General features: G+C 53.0%; 3 protein-coding genes across 3 annotated transcripts; 1 reads left to right on the plus strand and 2 right to left on the minus strand.

Moving 5' to 3' along the window:
- LOC117647234 (heparan-alpha-glucosaminide N-acetyltransferase) lies at nucleotides 1-15,849 on the minus strand. Its single transcript, XM_034388884.1, has 10 exons — nucleotides 15,508-15,849; nucleotides 4,235-4,403; nucleotides 3,910-4,040; nucleotides 3,572-3,687; nucleotides 2,977-3,304; nucleotides 2,549-2,753; nucleotides 1,924-2,401; nucleotides 1,318-1,492; nucleotides 890-1,002; nucleotides 1-804 (listed from the first exon to the last, which is right to left on the minus strand). The coding sequence occupies exons 2-10, from the start codon at nucleotides 4,394-4,396 to the stop codon at nucleotides 623-625; spliced, it is 1,890 nt and encodes a 629-aa protein (XP_034244775.1). The 5' UTR covers nucleotides 4,397-4,403; nucleotides 15,508-15,849; the 3' UTR covers nucleotides 1-622.
- A 679-nt stretch (nucleotides 15,850-16,528) lies between these two features.
- On the minus strand, nucleotides 16,529-21,250 carry LOC117646886 (prolactin regulatory element-binding protein). Its single transcript, XM_034388190.1, has 8 exons — nucleotides 21,045-21,250; nucleotides 20,382-20,604; nucleotides 20,138-20,291; nucleotides 19,875-20,052; nucleotides 19,672-19,790; nucleotides 19,339-19,582; nucleotides 19,078-19,237; nucleotides 16,529-18,991 (listed from the first exon to the last, which is right to left on the minus strand). Exons 1-8 carry the CDS (start codon nucleotides 21,183-21,185, stop codon nucleotides 18,906-18,908), a joined length of 1,305 nt encoding a protein of 434 aa, XP_034244081.1. The 5' UTR covers nucleotides 21,186-21,250; the 3' UTR covers nucleotides 16,529-18,905.
- Nucleotides 21,251-21,609: 359 nt separating this feature from the next.
- Nucleotides 21,610-23,008, plus strand: LOC117646887 (esterase OVCA2). Its single transcript, XM_034388191.1, has 5 exons — nucleotides 21,610-21,805; nucleotides 21,961-22,114; nucleotides 22,193-22,393; nucleotides 22,478-22,618; nucleotides 22,729-23,008. Exons 1-5 carry the CDS (start codon nucleotides 21,707-21,709, stop codon nucleotides 22,881-22,883), a joined length of 750 nt encoding a protein of 249 aa, XP_034244082.1. The 5' UTR covers nucleotides 21,610-21,706; the 3' UTR covers nucleotides 22,884-23,008.
- Nucleotides 23,009-23,149: the final 141 nt, after the last annotated feature.

A 23,149-nucleotide genomic window follows, 5' to 3' on the forward strand; every position in this document is an offset into this window, starting at 1 on the left:
TTTCCATTAGAACTACTTTTTATTCAACAACAAATAAAGTTAATGCTACTCACGGCATCAAATTCTCAAAGGATGTCATGGCACTAAGAACATAATTATTACTAACATCTTATCAAACTCAGTCAGGGGGATGTAAAAACTGCCTCCGCAGGCTCGACGACTCCACTGAGCCGAAAAAAACAACATGCTACAAATTCCTACACACGTCATACATGCCAAGGAACCCTTAATACTAGACAATATCATACATTTGCAAACTATAATAGTAGGTACTACTGTTACAGGATGCTTAGCACCTTAAGACGCCCCACAAAAACGACAAAAAAAAATCTATATTCCACCGCCGCTGTTGCCAACATACAAAGCACGGCAAGATAAAAATTAACATAAACTTGCTCCTGAGCAAAATAATTCGTACATGTAATAATGATCTAACGGCGACAAAAATGACACGAAAAACATAACACCACAAGTTGCTACTTTCTTTTTTAGAACAATGAGCAAAAAAAGGATCACCAGTACACCACGTACATTCACACTCCCACTCGCTCAAACCGCCTTGATTCTCATTCGCACACGCAGTCAAACGCACACACGCACACTAACAAAGTCAAATGGTATTTCACACGGACACAAACACCTTGCGCCGGTACATCAAGACGGCCACGAGGATCCACAGCAGCACGCCCCACACGTTCTCCAGCAGCACCATGAGGTGCGTGTTCATGGGGCCGAGCTGCCAGTGGAAGGGGAACAGCTGGTAGCAGAGCTGGTGGCCGATGTACATAACGAGCGCGTTCATGCCTGGCGACAGAAACAACAGCATCACGTCACCAAACCAATTCCCTCGCGACGGTAAAACTCGACATAAAAACGAGTTGGCACTCACCAGGGTAGAGGAACGGGGACCCGGTCCAGCACCGCCAGACGTCCACCAGCAGGTAGCACACGCACAGCAGGATGAGGGCCAGGCTCGACGTCAGCAGCACGAAGGGGACAGTCCTGCAGCACAGTCAATATCCAAACGTGTCAAAATTCGACCATGAAATGAGACATGTTAACACCTAGCACACAAGAAGAGGAATAAGAATCACCGGAACCAGTTCTTAAATTCATCCCATAGAGTTTCTGACGGGTTTAAAACGTCTTGTTTAGTTATTAGATTTTTAGAACCCAAATAAACACATTCTATTTACAAAATTTGCGACTTCTAGGAACTGTTTCCGGGTTTTTGAATCTTCTTCCCTCGGCGCTCAGGTGAAAGTGTCCATTTCAAGCTTAGAGGGTAGTGGCTGAGCCCGCGAAAGTGTTACTCACCAGAGGCTCTTGTTGATGGGGATGCCGCCGAAGTACCAGCCACAGATGCCCGCCACGGCCAGCACCACGGCCCAGGCGAACCAGCGCACCACCCTGGACCTCCACGACGGGAAGGTGACGAGGGCGCTGCCGGCCTGCACGCCGAGGAACACCTGCAGGACGCTGGTCAGGCAGCCTGGAAGCAGACGCGAGTCACGCAAACGTGGCGGTGCACTGCTAAAACTAAAGCATAATATCACCCCTTTCAAACGTAATCCGCTCACGCCTAGCTGAAGCATTCAGTTAAGTTTTAGTTTCCTAAGAGTAACATGCATCTGAAATCATTGAATCCGCTTCGAAGAGCGAATTGAGACGTGCCTCCCACCACACTGCCCAGAGGCACGGAATGGGCGCTACTCCGTGCGCGCGCGGGGTATCGCCACCGACGCGGCATGAGGTATCCGTGCGCGCGGAGTATCGCCAGGGGGCGGATTCCCAGAGTCTTTTTTGGTTTAAGTCGCTCTGTCTCTCTCACACTCACGGAGGGTTCCTTGTGGGTGCGAGAGAGACAGTCGGAATGAGTCTGCAGCGCGGCTCCAGAACGTCGTCTCGTCCGCCAGGACTCACCGAGCAGTCCCTCGGGGTCGAAGGGGCCGGACCCGTAGACGGCGTGCGAGCCGGGCGTGGGGTACAGGTGCTCCTGGCCCAGGACCAGCTTGTCCACGTAGCCGGCGGCGCCGCCCGTGCAGTTGGCGAAGGCGCCGTCCATGTGCACGCCGCCGGGGCCCATGTAGCCGCGCGGGCAGTCGGGCACGTCCAGCAGGAAGAAGGCCACCACGTGGGCGGCGGCGAGCGCCAGCACCACGACCCACTGCGGCAGCAGCACCAGGACGTCGGCGAACACGCCGGGCGACCGGCCGCGCGCCTTGTCCATGTCCACGGCCGCGGCGCCCCAGCGGCGGGGGGTCATGAGCACGGCCAGCGACGCCGCCACCAAGTACGAGACGCCCAGGCGCTGCAGCACGCCCATGACGCGCAGCGCCTCCACCCTGGAGCCCGACAGCGACGTCACCGCCACGCCCAGCGCGAACAGCACCACGGAGCGCTGCAACGCGGAAGGAAGCGGTCAAGGCCACGCGGGTCAAGGAGGAAGGCAAGCAAATCGACACTCGGTGGAGCATTTGAATTTACGCCGAGAAAACTCTAAATTGGCATTGCATTGTGGGCCAGAAGGCCGGTGCAGGCTACTCACCCTGAGGACGGAGAGCAGCAGGCGGCACCGGCTGGCGCCCTTGGCGAGCTGGGGGCGGATGGACAGGGGGATGCACACGCCCATGATCCAGAGGAACCAGGGGAACACGAGGTCGCCGACGTAGAGGCCGTCCCAGGTGGCGTGGCTCAGGAACCAGTAGCCGCCGGCGCCGTGGTTCACGAACATCATGAGCACGATGCTGATGCTGCGGGGCAAGGGGCACCATTACAGTGGTGTGGCGAGCACGCTTTAGCGGCAAGAACAGCCACACGCGGAGAGGCTTCTCTAGCCAGTGGAGGCACATGGTAAGTGGTGCACAGTCAACAGGACGCTCCACAGCGCCTACACGAAACGCTATTGACCGGCCCATCATAAAATCACACTCGAGGCTACTTTTCTTATCCAATTTAAACCAATTGGCTCCTCACCCTCTGACGACGTCCACGGAGCGCACCCTCCTGCGGGCGGGCGTGGGCACGGCGGGCGTCGTCGCGATGGAGGAGGACGGCGACGGCGACGCGGACGGCGTGTCCGCGTCCAGCAGCTTGCGCCCGTTGCCGTTCAGGTGCACCTTGTAGCCGTCGTGCTGCAGGCGGCGGTCGTCCTCGGCGCGCGCGCCCGCCGCCACGCCGGACGACGCCGTCCTCTTGGCCTCGCGGCGGCGACGCTGGCGGCGGCCGAAGCACGACGCCACCAGGGACACGGCGCCGTGGAGCACCGCCAGCGCCAGCAGCACCACCGCCACGCCGGCCAGGGCTGCGGAGGACCACGGTCAGGCGCGCACGCTGGGCCGGAAGACCGGTGGAGGCGGCTTGAGCTCCAGAGTCGCTGAGCAGAACTCGATCCGATCGTGTGACCCCACCAATGGATTCCTCGTTCGAAGAGCAATCCATTGGTGGGGTCACACGTTCGGTTCGGGTCTCATTTGGCGACTCTGGGGCTCAAATCACGTCTTGAATTCTTGGCCGCCTCCACCGGTCTTCTGGCCCACTGCGCAGGGGAGCGAGAGAGACGCATACTCACGGAACAGCACGTTGGCGGGCTCCCTGTCCGTGTGCAGCATGCAGTCGGTGCCGTTGACGTGCAGGTCGTAGACGCCGAACTCGCCCAGGCGGGCCGGCACCTCGCAGGACGCCCACCTGCAGCAGCACGTGCAGGGCATTCAGCACGTCCCAACAACAACAACAAAAAACGCGCCCCGCTTTCCCGAGCAGCCTGTCTTTTTGCTACGGCCCGGTGATCCAAGCCGAGTGAGTGGCTGCAGTCATTGAGGTGACTGTACTGAATTACGGACTGTACTCCGCCGTGGGCTACGCTGTGCTACGCCAGGCTACGCTAGGCAGGGCTACGTGCTTGTTTACCTGGTGTCCTCCCGCGCCACCGTGTCATTCTCGCCGTTCGTGTACAACCTCCAGGTAGCGCCCCTGGCAGTGTTCACCTTCAGGATGTGGGGGCCCTCACCGGAAACGTCAGCCGTGCGTCGGTAAGGGCACTGCCAACAAAGTACATACAAGACGATTAGTTCCAAAAAAAATGAAAAAAAAAAAGACTTTCAACATTTTGGGTTTATTAATTAAATCGATTACATCAATTCATTGAAATCGGTGTGCTCATTACCAAAGGCGGGTGCCCACGTCACCTCCCACATCACCTCCCACATCACCTCCCACATCAGCCCCCACCTACCTCGTGGCAGTCCTCGGACAGCGAGTAGAGCCACAGGGGGTCCTCCTCCTCCACGTTGTGCACGCGCACGTAGGCCTGGTCCATGCGCAGGGCGGTCATGTCCAGGCCGCCCCAGTGCGCCAGGCCGGACTCCTCCAGCCACCACAAGGACGCCGGCAGCATCCTCGACCTGCAACACAACAAAAACAACAAACGTTACTTTAGTTTATGTTGTTGTTTTTCCTTCGTCATTTTGCACCTAGTGTGTTCGTGGACCCCACGTGCCAACAACCCGTCGCGCCTCGCGCCGCCATAGCCATGATTTTTACAAGAGGAGAAAGCTGCGAAAATCCCTATAGACATGAGAACACTACCGCCGCTCTCCATTTCCATAGATTGCATCCGACATGAACGCCCGCACGGCCGGCGCCGCCACGGCAACGCCACGGCAACGCGCTCAGCGCAGCCACTTCGATTGCGACGAGCCGGCACACTGAGAGTCGTTTTCGTCGCGCTGTCTCCCTCGCACCTCCACGGGACGCCCCACGAGTGCGAGCGGGACAGAGCGACGAACATGACTCTCGGAATCAGTCTATAGCCCATGGCGGCGTGGCCGAGGGCATGGCTTAGCCGACGGTTCTGCCAAAAGTTACGAAACACTCCTCTCATTCGATTATATTCGGCGTGGCCTTGTCGCCTTGCCGCCCCGCGCCGTCCGGTTTGCTGATTTGCTGGACTTGTTGGAGGAAGGCGACGGCGACGGCCAAAGGCGGCAGCGCGTGCGAAAATAACCCGCCGCCGTGCGACCGCCACGCCAAGCCAAGGCGGCAAGGCTAGCGGGTGCCCGGCGTGCCAACAACCCGGAGGAAGGCACCCGGCACCACATCGCCGTGACACACAAACCCAGACAGAAACCCCGCCAAATTCAAAAACCCCGCGCGCGCCGCGGCCAAGCGCGGCAAGCGTCGCCAGCAGACTGATTCCGAGAGTCGTTTTCGTCGCTCTGTCTCTCTCGCACTCGCGTCCCGTGTGGGTGCGAGAGAGACAGAGCGACGAAGACAGTCTGCAGCGGCTGCCAGCGGCTCCAGCCAACCAATCACGGCCGCGGGATATTCATCGCCCAGAGCACTGCTAGCGCCTGCAGACCGATTCCGAGTCGCTTTCGTCGCTCTGTCTCTCTCGCGCCTTCACGGGGCGCCCAATGAGCGCGAGAGAGACAGAGCGACGAATCTCGGAATCAGTCTGAGTCTGGAAGTGGTCCGTTTCCGCAGTGAAAGCCCCCCAAGCTAACGGCGAGCGGGCCGTGCCGTGGGCCGTGCCATGGGCCGTGCGTATGTGGATGTGTCACACGTTTTAATAGCGCAGCATGAAAAGGCAATTCCCATTGTGGGGCCCAGCGCAGCGCGGCCGGCAGACCGATTCCGAGAGTCGGTTTCGTCGCTCTGTCCCTCTCGCACCTGTGAGGGACGCCCCACGAGTGCGAGAGAGACAGGGCGACTCTCGGAATCAGTCCGCAGGGCGGCTGGCTGTTCGTTCGGTGCACCGCGGAGTGGGGCATGGAGGCATGGACCACCAGCACCTGGCCGTCGGCACGTCAGGGCACGGCGGTCTCGAACCAGAGGTTCGGTTAGTCCGAGTCCAATCACTCGAGTTCAACAAAATGACGTCAGACTCACGAAAGCGCGCAAAACGTCATCCAGCCTCCGTTTACTGCGCCACCTTACAAGGTGTGCGAACACAAATTTACATGCAAATCAACAGCGGAACCTGTCCGCACTCGGATTCAGATAATAAATTCGAAAAGGCAGCCACCACACTCTCAGACTCGCACCGATCATTTCGTCATTCACACAGGCCAATTCGAGGTTCGGGTGCAGCAATGGGGTACTGTTCCCAAAAAATGAACGGTTCACCGACAAAACGACGGAGAGTGAGAGTGCGCGGTGCGTCTGCGCGTGCACACTGTACAACAGTACCAGCCAGCCGGGTGGCTGCCTAAAAGCATCATTCACCGCCTGGACGGCCTGGACCGCCTGGACGCAGCCGGTGCTCTTTCCGGCGACATTTCTAAACAATGGCTGCTGCGCGCTGCGCCCGGCACGCACATCGACGGCATCGTCTTCCTCGTGGCCGCCGTGTCCTCCCTTTCCCCGACGCAATTTATTTAGGACCCTACGCCGTGGCACTGCAGGGGCACACCGATTCCGAGAGTCGTCGCTCTGTCTCTCTCGCGCTCATGGGGCGCCCCGCGTAGGAGCGAGAGAGACGGAGCGACGCCTCTCGGAATCGGTCTGCCGCGGCACTGCACTGCTCGCACCACCATAACCCCCACGGGCCGCCTTGCCGGGAGGGCCACGCCGGCCCATGAGCTTTCTTCCCTATAACACTTTCACGTTCGCTCCATAGACGAAGCGCGCCGGGCCGCGCCGGGCAGGGGCCATCTCGCAAGGTCAACTGGGCCGGACCTCTGGGGCCCCGCCAGCCCCGCCAGCCCCGCCGCGAGCGACACCGCGTGTACCCGCACTGGATTATCCGGTACCATCGTCCCCCACCACACTCTCCAGCAGACTGAGAGCCGTTTTCTTCGCCCCGTCTCTCTCGCACTCATGGGACGTGCCCTGTGGGTGAGAGAGACGGAGCGACCGAAACGACCCTCGGAATCAACCTGCAGCTTCACACACTGCACGGTGCGGCGCGGAGCCATCCGGAGGGCGGGGCCGGGCGGCACCCCGCAGCACAGCAAGCGCGATTATGAATATGGGGGCAAATTACCCAAGTGTGAGGCAAGCCGGGCAGGCGAGCCAGTTCCGTTCGGCGCCTCGCGCAGGTAACCAAAGAGCGCCGGGGGCGGCAGGGGGCCGCAGCTTGTAGGCGCCGTACACGTACAAAAATAATTTCCACCAAAAGTTACAAAAAAAATAATTTACGCGACTAGTTAAGGGACCTCTGGTACTTTAAAAAATCAACCAAAAGTTTTAAAAAATTTAAAATTTACGCGCTAAAAATTGGAACTAAAAAAATTGAACAGAAAGTTTAAAAAAAATTAAAATATTATGCGTTTTGTTGTGAGATCACTGGGATTCGAAATTTCAACAAAAAGTTACAAAAAAAAATTACGCGCCTAGCTTGCGGAATCGGAAACGCAGTGGCGGGAAAAATGTTGAGAGGGTGGCTTTTGTTTTTCTTTCCTTCAGGATCGCGAGTCGGATTCTTGCCGCCTGGATGCCTAGATTCAATAATTGGTACTCCGGAAAGTGAAAGGACATTAAGGGGCACGCGAGCACAACAAGTAGCAAGCAGGCAGCGGAAGCGGCGGGGCGGGGCGGGGCGCAGCAGGAAGCAAACCACAAAGCAGGCCCAACAAACTACCCGTTTCTTTTTTCCTCCTTTTTCTCTCAGATTCCCCCGCGGCGCCTCAACTCCCCCAGGGCCATTATAGCCGCCATCGGCACTGTCAATGGAACGGAGGGAGAAGGAGCTAATCTCCTTCTTTATCTCGTCGAATGTCATCCGTCCGTCCCGAAGACGTCGCGCCCGCCCGCCCCTTGGCCCGCCCCGGAGCACGACGCGGCCTTGACCGGCACACCCGAAAGGCCCCACAGGCCCCAAAGGCCCCCAAAACAAGAAAACAGGTAAACTGCCGCCGCATTGGCAGCGCTGACATCACCAACCGGCGATGAGAGCAGCAGCGAAAAGGCCACACCACCCTTCTACTACACCGTAACAAGCTCGTCTGCAGATTGATTCCGAGCGGGTCGCTCTGTCTCTCTCGCACCTGCGAGGGGCGCCCCACGAGTGCGAGGGAGACAGAGAACGACTCCCAGTGTGCCGCATGTACGCCTGCTACGCCACGCTACCGCACGCTCGGCCGGCAGCGCGGTCGGCCGCTAAGTCGCCGCGGTCGCGGTCGGCTGGCCGGACCGGAGCACACAGTGCAGGCACACGGGGAGAACGAGGAAATTGAACGAGAGGGTAATCAGCGATGACCCCGCGACTTGCACTCGCAGTGTGCTGCCCGTCTCGCTGGCCGTCCGTCTACGCGAGGCCGGCTTTTATTATCATTGTTTCACCTTAAGAGCGCGAGGAGACTCGCGGCGAGGCGCGTCCACTCTCCGGGGGCGTCCGTAAGCACACTGAAAATTAAGAGTGTACCGAGCACTTGGATGTGTTCTGAGTACATACGTAGAGCACGCAGGTGTGAACTGAGTACACTCTTGGATTTTCAGTGTAGCGTGGTGCGGTTATTTTAATTTTTTTATAAAATTTATCTTTTTACAGGCTTAGGTAGGGGTGTCATCCAAACTTTGTTGAATGAATGAAACGATTTTCTGGGTGTGTCGCTCGTAACCTAGATGACCGCACCAGTGGGGGAAAGGCCATCCGAAACGCTTCCATCCCAAAACAAGCCATAAATGATCTAACTTGAGCGAGCCCCCGCCCGCCCCCTCAAGTCACAAGTCGGCGTCCTTCCCAACGATTATCCACTCACTTTCTCCTGTGTACTCCCTCTCTCCCTCCCGCCACAGCGTGTGGCGCACTCTATCAGTCACGATAATTGATTCCATCGAGTGGCGTCCTGATACCCATTGTCCACGCCTCGCGTTACTTGCAACTTTGACCGCAGTGCGTTCGCACCTCTTGGCTTTTCCAGCAGATCATCGAGAGGAAAATTTAATCTCGGAAGTTGCTGAACAGGTAATACAGATTTCCACCGTGGCCTATGTACACAGTAAGAAAGAATTTCAACAAAATATCTACGAGGGAGCAATGAGTTTTTAATGGTATGCAAAGTCACCTGTACCAATAAGGACAAATTTCACCACAATGAAGAGAATCTTCACCATGAGGCTTTTGAAATGTAAATAAAACTACAGGATTTCGTTTGTTTTTTTTCTTTTTTGTTCACTAATTTCAGGTTTTTTTTTGCGACAAAGCCGCGAGGCCACTCCATCCCAGCCTCTAAAAACTTTTCCCCTCGTCCTCCAGAGTGAAAATGAGTCAACCTTTAGTACGCCATCCACGCAGCAGACGACACGACGACGCGATGCAATGCGATGTGCAGCTACGGCAGACTGATTCTGAGTCGTCGTTTTCGTCGCTCTGTCTCTCTCGCGCTCGTGGAGCGTGCCGCACAGGTGCGAGAGAGACAGAGCGACGACTCTCGGTCCGAATCAGTCTGCAGTGCAGCTACGCGTCGCTTTCGGCGCAGCCTCCCGCCGCCATGCTATATAGTAAGTAGTTTCACCTGTCGCGGAGCCGGCAGCCAAGCTGGCAGCCAAGCCGGCAAGCGAGCCGGCAAGCGAGCCGGCAGCCCCGCCGGCAGCCCGAGCTGGCAGCCAGCGGAGGCGATGTAGACCCCTTTCTTCCCGATCCCAAGGTGAACCTGTGCGCCGGCATACACCGGCCGGCTTCGGGCTGAGCCGGGCTGAACCCCTCTCGTATTCAAACCTTGGACTGGTCCGCTCTGCCCGGCCCTGCCATGCCCTGCCATGCCCTGCCCGCTGCACGTAAAACTCGTCTAATTGATCTTATTTCCAAGGGAGCGTGCGTAAAGAGGCGGCCGAGGCAAAACTGGGCGGGGAAATGGCGCCAGATACAGGCAGGAAGTGGGACCGACGCCACACCACGCCACTGGCCGGGACTTTATACTGGAGCGCCTCAGCGTGCTCCACCTGCTCCAGCCGCGGCCGTAAAATTAGAGTATATCGACCCAGTTCGCGCACTTCCCGATCGAGTCGCTGACACTTTCAGACAGATCCAAGCAAATTTAAACATTTTTACTGACTTTACGCAAGAGCCTTGTATTGATTTTCATCCATTTCTTCCATTTTTACCGAGATCGCTGGCGTTTCTCAGGGCAAGAGAGCACCGGCCTAGCTGCTAGCCGCCCACCGCACCGACGCGGCGAAATACTTTACAGGTGACGAGACGACCTCTTTTCCTTTCCCCGGCTGTTTTTTTTTTTTCGTCCTGCTCCTTCTCAGAAACTAAGAGGCGGCCGGCGAGGAGGGGAGACAAGTTTATCGGAGAGTGAAAACGAAGAGCTGCAACACGGATGCACCGAAAAGCCGAAGCAGAAATGCGACGGACGGCAGCGGGGAAGGCCGGTAATAATTCAACGATAAAACAGCAAAAATTTCTTCATTAATTCAACAAGCTTGTTCAAAAAGTCAACGAGCTAGGTATAACAATTCATCAAAATTCAACACGGTCCATAATAAAATTCAAGTCAAGTGCAAAAATTCATTAAAATTCAATAAGTTGAGAGCCAAAGCCTGTCAACAGTGACAAAGTCAAGGGCGAAAATTCATCAAAATTCAACAAGGTTATGTAAATGCAAAAGAATTCATGATGTAAAATAATTCAAAAATAAGCTCAATGCGAAAATTTCGAAAAACAAAAAATTCAACGTGGTGGCAAGTGCAACGAAACTTCAACAACTCGGCTGCGGCAACGCGATGCAATACGGAATGCAGCGACAACGAGGAAGGCAAAGGCAGGGCGCACCAAAAGGCAGAGGCAGCCGCAGCGGCGCCGGGCCAAGCAGACGGTTGATCCTTATCGCTCCATGCCGCGCAATCGGAGGACGAGGCGTTGCAGCAAAAATGGGGTGAAGCGGAAGAGAAAGAAGAGAGATAAGCGGACGGACTGACAGAGACGGACGGACGGAAAGTGATATTGCCCGGAGTGCCCAGGACGGCCCAGGACGGCCCAGGACGGTCCGGGACCCTCCGGCTGGAGGCTCCAGCGCGAAATGGCCCGTGGGGCCATCAAGACGCGGCCCGCCGCGGCCAGCCGCAGAGCCATACGTGGCCGACGTTTTAATTAGACCGCGAGCTCGAGCGCTGTTTTTTACCCCATGCCCCCTCCCCCTCCCCGCGCCAGCTTTCGCCCTTGTCAAAAAGCAGTGCCACTTTTGGCCGCTGCTATCCGCCGCCTCCGCGGCCGTGGGGCAGGTCAAGCCACGGCCCCGGCTTGCACTGGGGCATGGCCAGCACACTGACATTCCGAGAGTCGATTTCGTCGCTCCGTCACCCTCGCACTCACGGGGCGTCCCGTACGGGTGAGAGGGAGACAGAGCGACGAAATCGACTCTGCGAGCCAGCCAGCAGGGCAGCCCTCAGCGAGCCAGGCCTGGCCCGGCCGCCCCGTGGCAGCTGTAGAGCTTCGGGCCGCTTCATGCAAGTGCAGGCCGTGCAGGCGCACGGACACACCTCCACGCCGAGGAGGCAAGCTCGCCTTGCAAAATCGCGTGCAGCGAGGAAAAGACCAGGACCAGGGCACGCCGAGAGGCACGCCGACCGCGCGAGCGTCAAGAAGGCGAGACAGCCGGGGCGGCGCGTGCCGCGGCGGCCTAGCCTACTTCATCACCCACTTCATCACCATACCGCCAGGGCGCCGGCTCCGCCAGCTTCCAGGCTTTCAACAGTTGGCGGCAGTGGAGCGCGGCCGGCCTGCCTGCCTGCCTTGCCTGCGCACACTGATTCCGAGAGTCGTCGCTCTGTCCCCCTCGCACCTACACGGGACGCCCCAAGAGTGCGAGAGAGACGGAGCGGCGAAAACGACTCTCAGTGTGCTGGGCTTGCGCTGGGGGCGGAAGCCTCACCCCGCGCGACACAATCCACTTTCGGCCAGGTCGGATCCAGGAGGGGGGCAGGGTGCGTCGAAGACGACGAGGCCGGCCGAACGAAAGGCAACAAGTCGTACTTGGTAGGCAACGTTGGGGCCCTAGGAGTGCGAGAGAGACAGAGCGAAGAATAAACGACTCTCGAAATGAGCGTGCAGGGCGGCAGGGCACCAGCAGGGCGCCCTTGGAGGAACCAAACAACGACGAAAACGCCAACCTTTCACCTCCTCCAACTGGGTCATCGGGATTATGCCCCAACGACTCACAAAAGGTCTCTGGGGGCCGCACGGGCACACACACTTACACACACATGCGCACTTCAGGCAAAACGATGCGCAATAATAACGTGAGTACAATCAGCGTGCGCTCCGCTCCGCCACAGCGTAGCGTAAAGCAGCGCAAAGCCAGCGTGTACTAGTGTACCTCACAACAACAACAAGCGACGCAAGAGCCGAAGGGGCCCGCGGGCGGAGCGAAGGCGCGTCCAGAGCGTGTCCGCACGACAATCAAGAGTGTGTGTGTGTGTGTGTGTGTGAGACACAGACATGTACCTGTGTGCGTGGTGAACTTGCGTTGTGCATTACGCGTTTTACGAATCCGCCGAGCTAAAAGAACTGCCCCCTCCGCCGCCAATAATGGTCCAAAGAGTGTACCAAGAGTGCCGGCGGGCCCCAGGCTTTAACAGCCCGGTCGGCGGGGATGCCCAGTCCTGTTTCCAACTGACACCAGTACGTGTCTGCAGGCTGGCGGGCTGCGACTGTAGAGGCACTGTACGTGCGAGCGCGTCCGCGTGCGTTCGTGTGCGGTATGGCGAGGATCTCGGGCTTGCCGAGCTTGGCCCGAGCCTGGCCGCTCCGGGCGATCTCTAGCGGCAGAGCGATCATTCCAAACGCTCCGTCTCTCTCGCACACGCGGCGCGTTCCGCCTAGGCGCGAGAGAGACGGAGAGGAATCAGCCCCGCGCTTTGGCGCGCTTTCCCCCCGATGCCTTCCGCAGGCTCAGTCTCTCCGTCTCTCTCGCACTCGCGGGCCTTCCCGTAGGTCCCGTAGGGGTGCGAGAGAGACAGAGCGACCGGCCCATTGCGGCTTGCGCCGGGCTTGAGCCCCATCGCGGAGTAGTTAGTGGTGTTGCCAACATACCGGCAAAGCGTGCGGCAGTACGGCGCGCAGGACGACGCTTCGTGCCGCCAGCGATTCGGCCCCTGTCTCTCTCGCACCTGCACGGCACGCCTCATGAGCGGGAGCGAGACAGAGCGACGACTCTCGGAGTCAGTCTGCCGCCCCGCCAGGCCGCCAGCACAGCACCACGGCGAACGCAACCACCTCGCTCTGCAGCGCGGGTGCAGCGCGGGCCACCCGCAAGAGGGAGCAAGTGGCACCAACTTGCCGACAGTAATCCAATCGGGGGATGTTTGGTCTGCCAGTGCACCGCGCGCCTCGCGTGACGACTTGTGTTGGCGGCCACGCTGGCGTTGCGGGGACCGCGGCCGTCCTCTGGGGGACTCTCGCCCCTCCGCTACGCCACTGCAAACCCAGAGTCGTTTTCGTCTCTCTCGCACTCATAGGGCGTCCTGTATAGATGTGAGTGAGACTGTGTGTCTGTCTCTCTCGCACTCAGGAGGCGTCCTGTGTAAGTGCGAGAGAGACAGAGTGGCCGGCCCGCCCGGCCGGAGCGCCTGGACTGCCCCGCCTCACACGCGTGCTCGACGGGACAGCATCGGCCGCGCGCCAGGCGTCCCGAAGACCAGCCAGCCTGCCCGCCGCAGGCTCCTCGTATACGCCCCGCCGCCAGACACTTGGTCAGTGGTGGTCACGGTCAGGCACCAGCCTGCCTCGCCTCGGACTCGTCGCGCAAGGTGCACCAGCAGACCGATTCCGAGTCGTTTTCGTCGCTCTGTCTCCCTCCCACCCACACGGGACGCCCCGCGAGACAGAGCGACGAAAACGACTCTCGGAATCAGTCTCTGCAGGACCCCCGCACGCCAACCGCGGCCTTTGCAAAACGGTCAGCCCACACCAGAGGGCGCTCGCTTACAAAACGAACAAAAACATTTCCAGAGTGTAAAAAAGTTACTTCGACAGCAGGGAAGGTTGCCAATAGTTGTCTTTTTCCCTCGGCTCGTTACTAAGAAGCCATACAAGGACTTGAGCGCCCACTGCTAATTTTACCGTCCATAGGTCACTCTGCAGAGCTTGCTTCGCGCCCCGCGTCCGCGAGGAGCTCGCCTCTCTCCAGGACGACGGCGACGCGTCAGGTCACTGTGCCACAAGTGCATTGCGGTTCTGGGGCTTTACCGCGTCGCGTCGCCGTCCTGTTTTTCGACGAGTGCCGAGCAACCTTCGCGCCGATCCTCTGCCCCGCCGAGATCTTCTCGTCTCTCTCGCACCCCCACGCGGCGGCCCGCGAGTGCGAGAGAGACGGAGCGATCCTCCTCCGCCGAGGTACCCGCCGAGGTACCCGCCGTGGCGGCGTCGCGACGCGGCGTGGGCGCACCTCGCGCACCGCAGCGTCATCATTATCATTATAATAGTAATAATCAACATAAACACCGCGAGGCAATCTCGACGCGCACGCAAGAAGCGCCGGCAGGCCGAACAGCGCGTCGCTCTGTCTCTCTCGCACTCACGGGGCGCCCCGCACGGCCGCAGGGGTGCGAGAGAGACGGAGCACCGCGTTCGGCGGCATCGCGTCGCCGCCACTGCGGTGTTGTTGCAAAACGGCGACGCCGCGCGCGTCCCTTTAAACGATCTAGACGCCGTTGTTTCGGCCTGGAGACGTCGCAGTGTCCTCCGCACAGTGGGCCAGAAGACCGGTGGAGGCGGTCAAAATCCCGGACGCGTTGAGCTCCAGAGTCGCTTAAGGGACTCGAACCGAACGTGTGACCCCACCAATGGATTGCTCTCCAAACGAGGAATCCATTGGTGGGGTCACACGTTCGGTTCGAGTCCTGATTAGCGACTCTGGGGCTCAAAACGCGTCTAGAGTTTTGGCCGCCCCCACCGGTCTTTCGAGCCAGGGTTGGCGGCCAATTCATCGGTGTCGTCCGGCCAGGGGGGACGTCAGGGAGGACGTGACCCTCCCCCCTTTTTGTACCAGTAGATGCAGCCGCCTGCGAGGGAGGCAAAGTGCAGCACACTCCGCGTCAATGTCGGCACAACGCCTGGCTGACGCCCTCCTTCGAACAGTTCTAGCCACGCCACTGGCGCTCATTGACCAGCCCTGCAGCAGGGCATGCAGAGCGCCTTCCTGGTGGGCGGCACGGCTGCAGTCGCCCTGTCTCTCTCGCACTGGCGAGGCGTTCCCTGCAGGTGCGAGAGAGACAGAGCGGAATGAGTCTGCAGCTGGCTGCCCGTCGGTGGGCCGCCGGCTGGCGCCACACACGTGATGTGCGCGCACGCCAGAGCAGGCAGAGCTCTATGACAATTGTCGACGGCATGGCTGGGCACGGACAAGGGCAGCAGGGCGCGCCGTGCGCCATTAATGAGACAGTTTCCCCGGTGTGGTCACGAGGCCCAGCGTACGTGACAGGCAGACGGACAGGCAGACAGGCCGACATCGACACGGACACACAGACAGGCGGACGGACAATGCGCCACCGGAAAAACACTGCACCAGAGCTCGAATGACGGAAGTCCTACGGAAGTGCACAAAAGACACAGTCACTCACCCGCGTTCGAAGCGCTGCTCCGGGGTTCGAGGAATCCTGCTGCAGCGGCTGCTGCCCGCTACCCGACGCCACCGGTACCCGACTGGTACCGGGTACCTCCTCGGCAGATCGCCGGACACACACACTCACACGGTTCTCTGCAGCGTCCAGCAGATGGGCAGAGCTGCACACTCCACGCGCGGCGACGCGGCGGCGTACCGGTTCGACGCTCGACTGAACCCGACAGCTACAGCACACCACGCGGCCGCACACACTGACACACTGAGACTGGGGGAGGCGCGGCCGAGGCAGAGGCAGAGGGCAGAGGCAGGCAGTAGCGGGACGGGACGACGGGACCATCGGCAGGGAGGTGGAGTGGAGTAGCGACGGCCCAGCGGCGGCCCCCTCCTCTCCGACATGGAGGGGGTCTACCTGTTCGGCCTGCTGCCCTGCCAGACCAAACATACCTGTCCGTCCTGCGCCCTCCCCCTCTCCCTTCCAAATACTCGCTCCTTTTTTATTAACTCGAGTGCGTCCGTTCGACGAGGTACACGCCCTTGCAGCGCTGCGGGAAACCCAATGCGGCCGGCTCGTGTTGTGATCGCGCGGACATGGACTCTGTCCCGGCCGGCCCGAGCGGCCCGGAGAGTCGTGGGGTAGCGCCGAACGAGCGGGGCAGCGCAAGGGCCGACCGCCCGGCGATACCCCGTGACTGCAAGAGGTGTGCGTGCGGCTAGGGGAAGACCCGGATCACTCGAGACATGCAGCGCCGGGTAACGAAAAAAAAAATCAGCGACGGGTTTTAAAAGCTTTCACCGCAAGAAGTAGTGTCTTACCTTGCGGCAGACTGAGACATCGAGCGGCTGCGAGCGACGCCAGGAGAGACTGGTTCCTCAACAATGCTCACCACAGAGACAGAGGTGCTTCAACAAAGCCACAACACTCATGACAGTGTACGGCAAAAGGAATCAGATTTTGTGTAAAATTTGTCCTTTTTCTGGTGCATAGAAAGTTGGGGAAAAGAAAGCATAACATAACCAAATTTTGAATATAGTTTTTTCTTCTTCAGCGTTTATTGGCAGAGACCCGCAATGTTTTGAGTAACTTTTGTCCTTCCACATTTTGACAATCCTTCATCCAAAAGCCATAACATGAGCAGAATGCCCCAACAATTCTTAAATATTCGTTGATGAAAAATAAAATTAATCAATATTTACATTGAAACATTGACACTTACTCCTGAGTTTGTCAAGGGATAGTGAAGAAAATACACAATACAGCCAATCACATATTTTTGAAAATTTGCAAACTACAACAAAAACAACAAAAATGCTCGTAATTGAAAATAAAAATAAGCAAATAATCACCCACTAGTGATAGAGGCTGAAAAACCAACAGCTTACAACACAAGAGCATGGCAAGAGGAAAATTAAGTCGCTGTTGGTGTGACTCGGCAACTCACGCAGTGCCTCACTTCAGCCTCAAAGATTAGGATACATTGATACAAAATTTCTGTAGGTATTTTTTTTTAAGTATAAAAAGGCTCTTGTATACAGATTTTTGAACAGTAAAGAGCAAACCCTGTCATGAGGTAGTAGGGTTCAGCAGCAACTGTTTGCCAAACCAAACCCTGTTTATCAGCCACAATATATGAACAATATAACTAAATGAGGTGACTTTTACGAGAACTCCACTATGCTTCAATGCCTCCATGCCAGCAAACGACACAACAAAAACGTACCGACAACTTATCACAGAGATAAAACAAACTGAACAGTTGACCCAGGAATTCTGTAAGTTCCCAACTGAACCAGTCTCTGTAAAACAAGATCCAGTAACAGAAACAAAGAGTACCGAACCAAGAGGTACAATGCGAATGGGTGAGGGGTTTACTTGCAGTGAAGCTTTTAACATTGGAATAAAATCTAATTCTAATTTTCACAATAGACCTATACAGAAAAAAAACAACAATAAATAAACATGAAAGACAATCAAAGACATTTCCTCCCGAGAAAATTCTACAAATACTAATTTAAAATTTAGCACGTTGTACAAGTATAAAATTGAGACATGATAAAACAGTCCATAGAACTTCAGCTTCAATGCCTAACATACACCTGACACCATTTCATATATTCTTTTTAAATAAGGTACCCACTTCCATGCACACCATTTCTACCCTAAGCTAAACATGTGGTAGAAACATAAAGGGTGAGAATGGTGAAGCAGAACATAAAACCCAAGTCAAAGATGAAAACCAAAGATAGCTCAGTAATAAGTTATCTCTGGTTATTAAAAAGAGAGAGAAGAAACACTACCAACGAATAACCCCGACAGGTAACCCTGCTTGTACGAGTTTCAGTCTGGGCCAGCCAAACTCAGCCAATCTCTTTCTATTACTTCACAAAAAAAAGTCTAGACAATTTCATACTATGAAACACTAAAATTGGACACTCATCATGTAAACTTAATTATAATTAAAACAAACTCTTGTCACATGCTCAGCCCTGATATACAGAATTAAGCATTGAAACACATTTTTATGATCAATACAAATAAGGCACAATCAATGCACCCTATTGAGCAAATTATTAGGAATGAGTGTAGTTACATTAAGAGGTAATAGTGATGAAAGTGTAGGAGCAAAGACAGTGATGATAAAATTAAAAGTACTTTCTAGAATATAACTACTTAATTGAGTTCATCTATTCATAAACTCAAGTCCAACAGCAGGAATCTTGCAAATCATAGAACCAAATTGATTTTAGCAAGCTGATAAGAAGCTAAACAACAAAAGACAGAATTTAACTGTCACTTTAACAAAAAACATGTCAACACTCCAGTTCACTAACTTTCAAAAATGGCAACAAAACAATCCAGATAGGAGTGACTAGTGTTGCATTGTGTTTACAAGTAAACATTCATAAGTGTTGGATGAGTTACAGAAAATGCATTTGAAAACTTGATACACAAAACTTGACCCTCAGCCTTGAAAATGAATGCCTCTGCACTAGGTGACTCTTTTTGACTAACACGCAGATTACAAACAGAGTTTTATGATATGATCATAAAAACACATTTTCAAAGCTTGAAGTAAATGCAGTGAAAGCAGCACAGAACATAGAAAACACATGATTATTCATGAAGGTCTAGAACTAAAATTTCTTACAAAGGTATAGCAAAAGAAAGGAAACCCTCAGGCTCGACAGAAACTAGAAGTAAAAGATGTAGAAATTTATTATATTTATCAACATTAAAACACGCCACCAGTAGTTATCAAATTTTATCAGTCAAAGCTAATGCATAACATTCCCTGTTCCAGAATTCACATGACATGACCTGTCCTCATAACATAAAACTGCATTAAACAGTAATTTTGCGACATTGACTTTCTGATAGTGTAAGTAAATAATTTAAGTTTATAAACCCACGTAACTACACACAGTAAATGATGCGCACAGTAAAAGTACCATCAGAACTAGAACCAGCCACACAGGCATTGAATCTGTAACAACAATGAACAAGAAAGGTCAGAGTAAGACCAAACAAAGCTTGGAACGTCACATTTTGTATTGCAATAGCTGTACTTACGTCTGAAGGGGACTTGATGAATGCACACACGATTGTCAACAGAAATGCTAACGACAGCTGCTTCATAAGGGCAAGTGACAGCTGGACCATCAAGGGATGTTGGCAGGAATTCAAGACCCGTCACAAACATACCATGTGCATTGCGAACGGACATAATCCTCTAGAAAAAGAAATCAGACATTTGAAATAAGGAGGGTGAGAGGACAGTTATTATTGTATTGAGGGACCAAAAACAAGAGAAACAACGAAAATTTAACATACCTGGAGACTGAAAGCCACATGAATAGATACACTACCACTGAACATAGTGCCAACAGCAACAAACATTCCATCGTCACGCACAGCCAAGGCAGCGAGACTTTCATCAAAGGGGTAGGATTTACGAAGTTTCCCACTAGCTGGCTCCCATAACTGAAGATATGATTTTAGACTTCCAGCTTGTCCCACAGGGTTGGCCAGAGTGAATAAAGAATCTATATCGGTTCCGTTTCCTCTTATTCCATACCTATGAGCAGAAATTTTAAAAATTAATCAGAGATTTCACCAACTTTAATGAGAGAGCAAGTAACTACGCTTGCACTAAGCATCACATACCGGCAGCGCTTATACAGGTACTTTGAATTAGCAGGGATTTCCCATGTTAGAGTTGAAGTCTTCTTCCCATTCTGAGCATTCCATAAACAGCAGGTGCCATCTTTAGAAATGCTCGCTATCTAAAATGAATACAGGAAAGAGTTAAGATAGCACAAATCAAAATACTACAAATGGCAGATAAGTCACTAGTATGAAAGACTTACTGAGGCACTGTCAGGACAAATATCAAGATCATCAATTTCTTTTGAGTGGGCTTTAATATTAAGGATTTTATTCATTGATGGAAACTGCCACACTCTAATGAACCCATCAGTTCCACCAGTAACCATAATTTGACCATTTCGACTGATCCGAACAACTCTTTGAAGAGGTTCCTCTGCACTGTAAAGTAGATAAAAAAATAAAAAAAACATTACATTTGAGAAGCAGGGCAAGAACAGTTAACAACAATTTGAGTAGGACATACCTAAAGTCTGTTTGAATACTGTCTGATGGTTTTATTTCAAAATTTAACCGCTTTTGTGTTTTGATGGTGCCATTTGATTGAGTCTTTTGTTCAGAGGAATTTTTGCTGGCATCACTCGTAGAGTTTCTCTTTTTGCGCTGACGAGCTCCACTCCCTAGAGGATTTAACAAAATGAAAATGATGTGAGAAACTATCTCATAAATAATGATTTATAAGGTATGAAGACTGTTTATTATTGGGTTACCTTCATTAGTAATGTCAGTGTTAGAAACACTGCCCCGCTTTTCCGTCCCCACAGACATCTTAACATTATATAGCTGACAGTGACTCTCCTGACCCGCAACCAGGTAAGTGTGTTTGCCATTGTTATGAGTAGCTGAGTTCATGACAACTGTGGGTCCTGTTTCATGGCGAACGACTTCTTCGGCAACAAATGTTTCACCGTTGTGAGATATCTCAAAAATTTCCTGCAACCATAAAAGGCAATTAATTAAATTCAGACCAAAGAAAGGGATATGCATAAAAAAGACATGAGTAAAAATGATACAACAATGAAACCAAGGACAAATGTCACACTTAATGAAATAATTACAGAATCTGACATCACATCTAATGCCACTTTGCAAACGACGCTTTGTGAAAAATCAGTAAGTTTTGACACCATGAGAACTCAGCTAGACCTTTAATTGAGAGGAGAAAACTGCCAAGGCTGACAAGTGGCATGACAATCAGAAAAGAATGTGAAGTGGAACTAGGTTAGATGACTTCGTTCCCAGCCAAACGAAAGATTTAGTGGTCATCTAGAAACATTGACATATTAATTTGAGTGTGATCTCGTCATTTAAAAGAATATAAACGACTAAATTTGCCTAAAAATGAGCGAAAAATATGTTGACAATTTACTTACGAAACCATTGGCTACGCCAGTTTTTGAAGATCCGCCTCCCCCGCCAACCAAAATGTGTCTACTTGTGACCATTTGCAGCGTGTACAAAGGAAAATTGACCCTTGCCAAAAGCCCATCGTTGTTTCTTCTTGTTGGAGCCATTTTTCTTGAACTAAACTGACTGTTTACTTCGTTACCAGCTGCACCAGCAACGTCTGGTGGCCACCCTGGGTATTGACAGAAATATTTTAGCGATATGATTAGGTTACTGACGCTCTATTAAACGGGGAGAGGCAATGAAACGATGGGAAATGTAATTATTGATAGCTTCCGAGGAAAAATTTGTTTTGAAAAGGCTTTGGGAAAGGTGCCAGAGAATTTTTAAGGACGAGTTCGAAGCAGACGATTCTAGAAGCGGTTGCCCAGCCTGAGGAATGTCATCCTCCACGTCGGAATCTCCCGCTTCGGAAAGATTGACCGGAAATGAAACGACTTTCAAAAAATCCCGCAAAGTTTTCTTGTCTCTTTTTCCGGTCCATCTCTGAAATTTTGCATGCGCTTGACGCTTGATTCATGAGTTCATGAGCCTCCCCCCGGCCCCCACTCCACCTCCACCCCTGGCAAGCGGGGCGATTAGCAGAAGCCAACAGCAGAAAAGCTGATCATTTCAATTTGGAGAGTGAATGCCAGTGTTCACAAGGAGCCTTCACAAGATATGCTTGAAACGATTGTCTACCTTACTCTTTTCTATTAAAGCAACAATGGATACCTCTAAGTTAAAAGTAATTACCATAGTTCTTAAATGTCAGAGTAGACAGTGGTCCTCTTCAGCTTTTTGGTTCGGTTACCTGTTGCAGTTAGTTTTAGTCACTGAAAATCTGTCTTGACATTACTCCAGTTTGATACATAAAGCTGACCTGGTTTTATTCCTCAACAGATTCTGTGCTTACATGGATACAGGCAGAGTGGAGAACATTTCCGAAAAAAAATGGGTGGAGTCCGGAAACTTATGAAAAGTGCTGCAGATTTTGAATATATCAGCTCCCCTCACATAATAAACTCAGATGAAGACAATGAGCCAGCCGATGGAGGTTTGCTAATAGCCTTTCGACATGTTCGGTACTTTGGGAACACTAAGCAAGCATGATTTATAATTGTTAATATTACAGATCCTCACGCATGGTGGTTCACAAACGAAGAGACGAACACCTATGATTCCAAGGAATTTGAATCAAAGTGCTTTGGCTTTGAGGAAAGTGTCAAATTTGTAGAAAGTGTTATCCGAGAAAAAGGACCATTTGATGGTATATTAGGATTTTCACAAGGAGCCTGTTTCTTGAGTCTGCTATGCTGTTTACAGCAACAAGGACGTAAGATAAAATTTCAGCATTGAGGGCCCTTGTTTTGCCTGTAGGACACCGCTTAATTTTTTACTCTAAACATTTGTTACTTAGGACTTCAAGGCAGTTTTAAATTTGCAATTTTTTCTTCCGGCTACTTATCACGCTGTGTTGCTCATCAAAATCTGTACACTGACAAGCTTGGCCTTCCAACATTGCATATATTTGGGGAGACTGACACTGTGATACCTGAAGGTAAGCATTATTCAGTTGATATCAGTTGATTGATGAGCTGTCGAGAGAAATAAAAATTGCTCGCACTTTATGAGTTGATACATTTATGTGTGATTTTGCTCTGTTTACAGACATGAGCAAAACTCTTGCAGAATTTTGTGAAGAAAAGCAGATTATACGACATCCTGGAGGCCATTATATACCATCAAATGCCCACTTCAAGGACCCTTATTTGAAATTTTTACAAGCTCGATTGGCTGAGAAGATGGACAGCCCAGAACGCTAATGTAGTTAAAGTGTTTCCTTCTTTTTTTTAACTTACCTCTTGCAATTTTGTATTTGATGATATTTTGAAGATGGCAATTCCATCTCTCGACTGTCCTATAAACCTAGTAAAAAAGAAAGAAAGCACTTGGGTTATTTTCTTCTACCTTACCTTATGTCAGGGAATAATGGAAATGTGGCTAGACAAGACGGCCAAAGTCCTTTCCCATGAGCACAGTTCCCACTTGCAATTGAATTTTCGCGCCTTCGTTGACAAGTTTGCCAATA

Source organism: Thrips palmi, unplaced genomic scaffold (genome assembly GCF_012932325.1).
Source record: "Thrips palmi isolate BJ-2018 unplaced genomic scaffold, TpBJ-2018v1 HiC_scaffold_2, whole genome shotgun sequence".
In the NCBI taxonomy this organism is placed as follows: domain Eukaryota; kingdom Metazoa; phylum Arthropoda; class Insecta; order Thysanoptera; family Thripidae; genus Thrips; species Thrips palmi.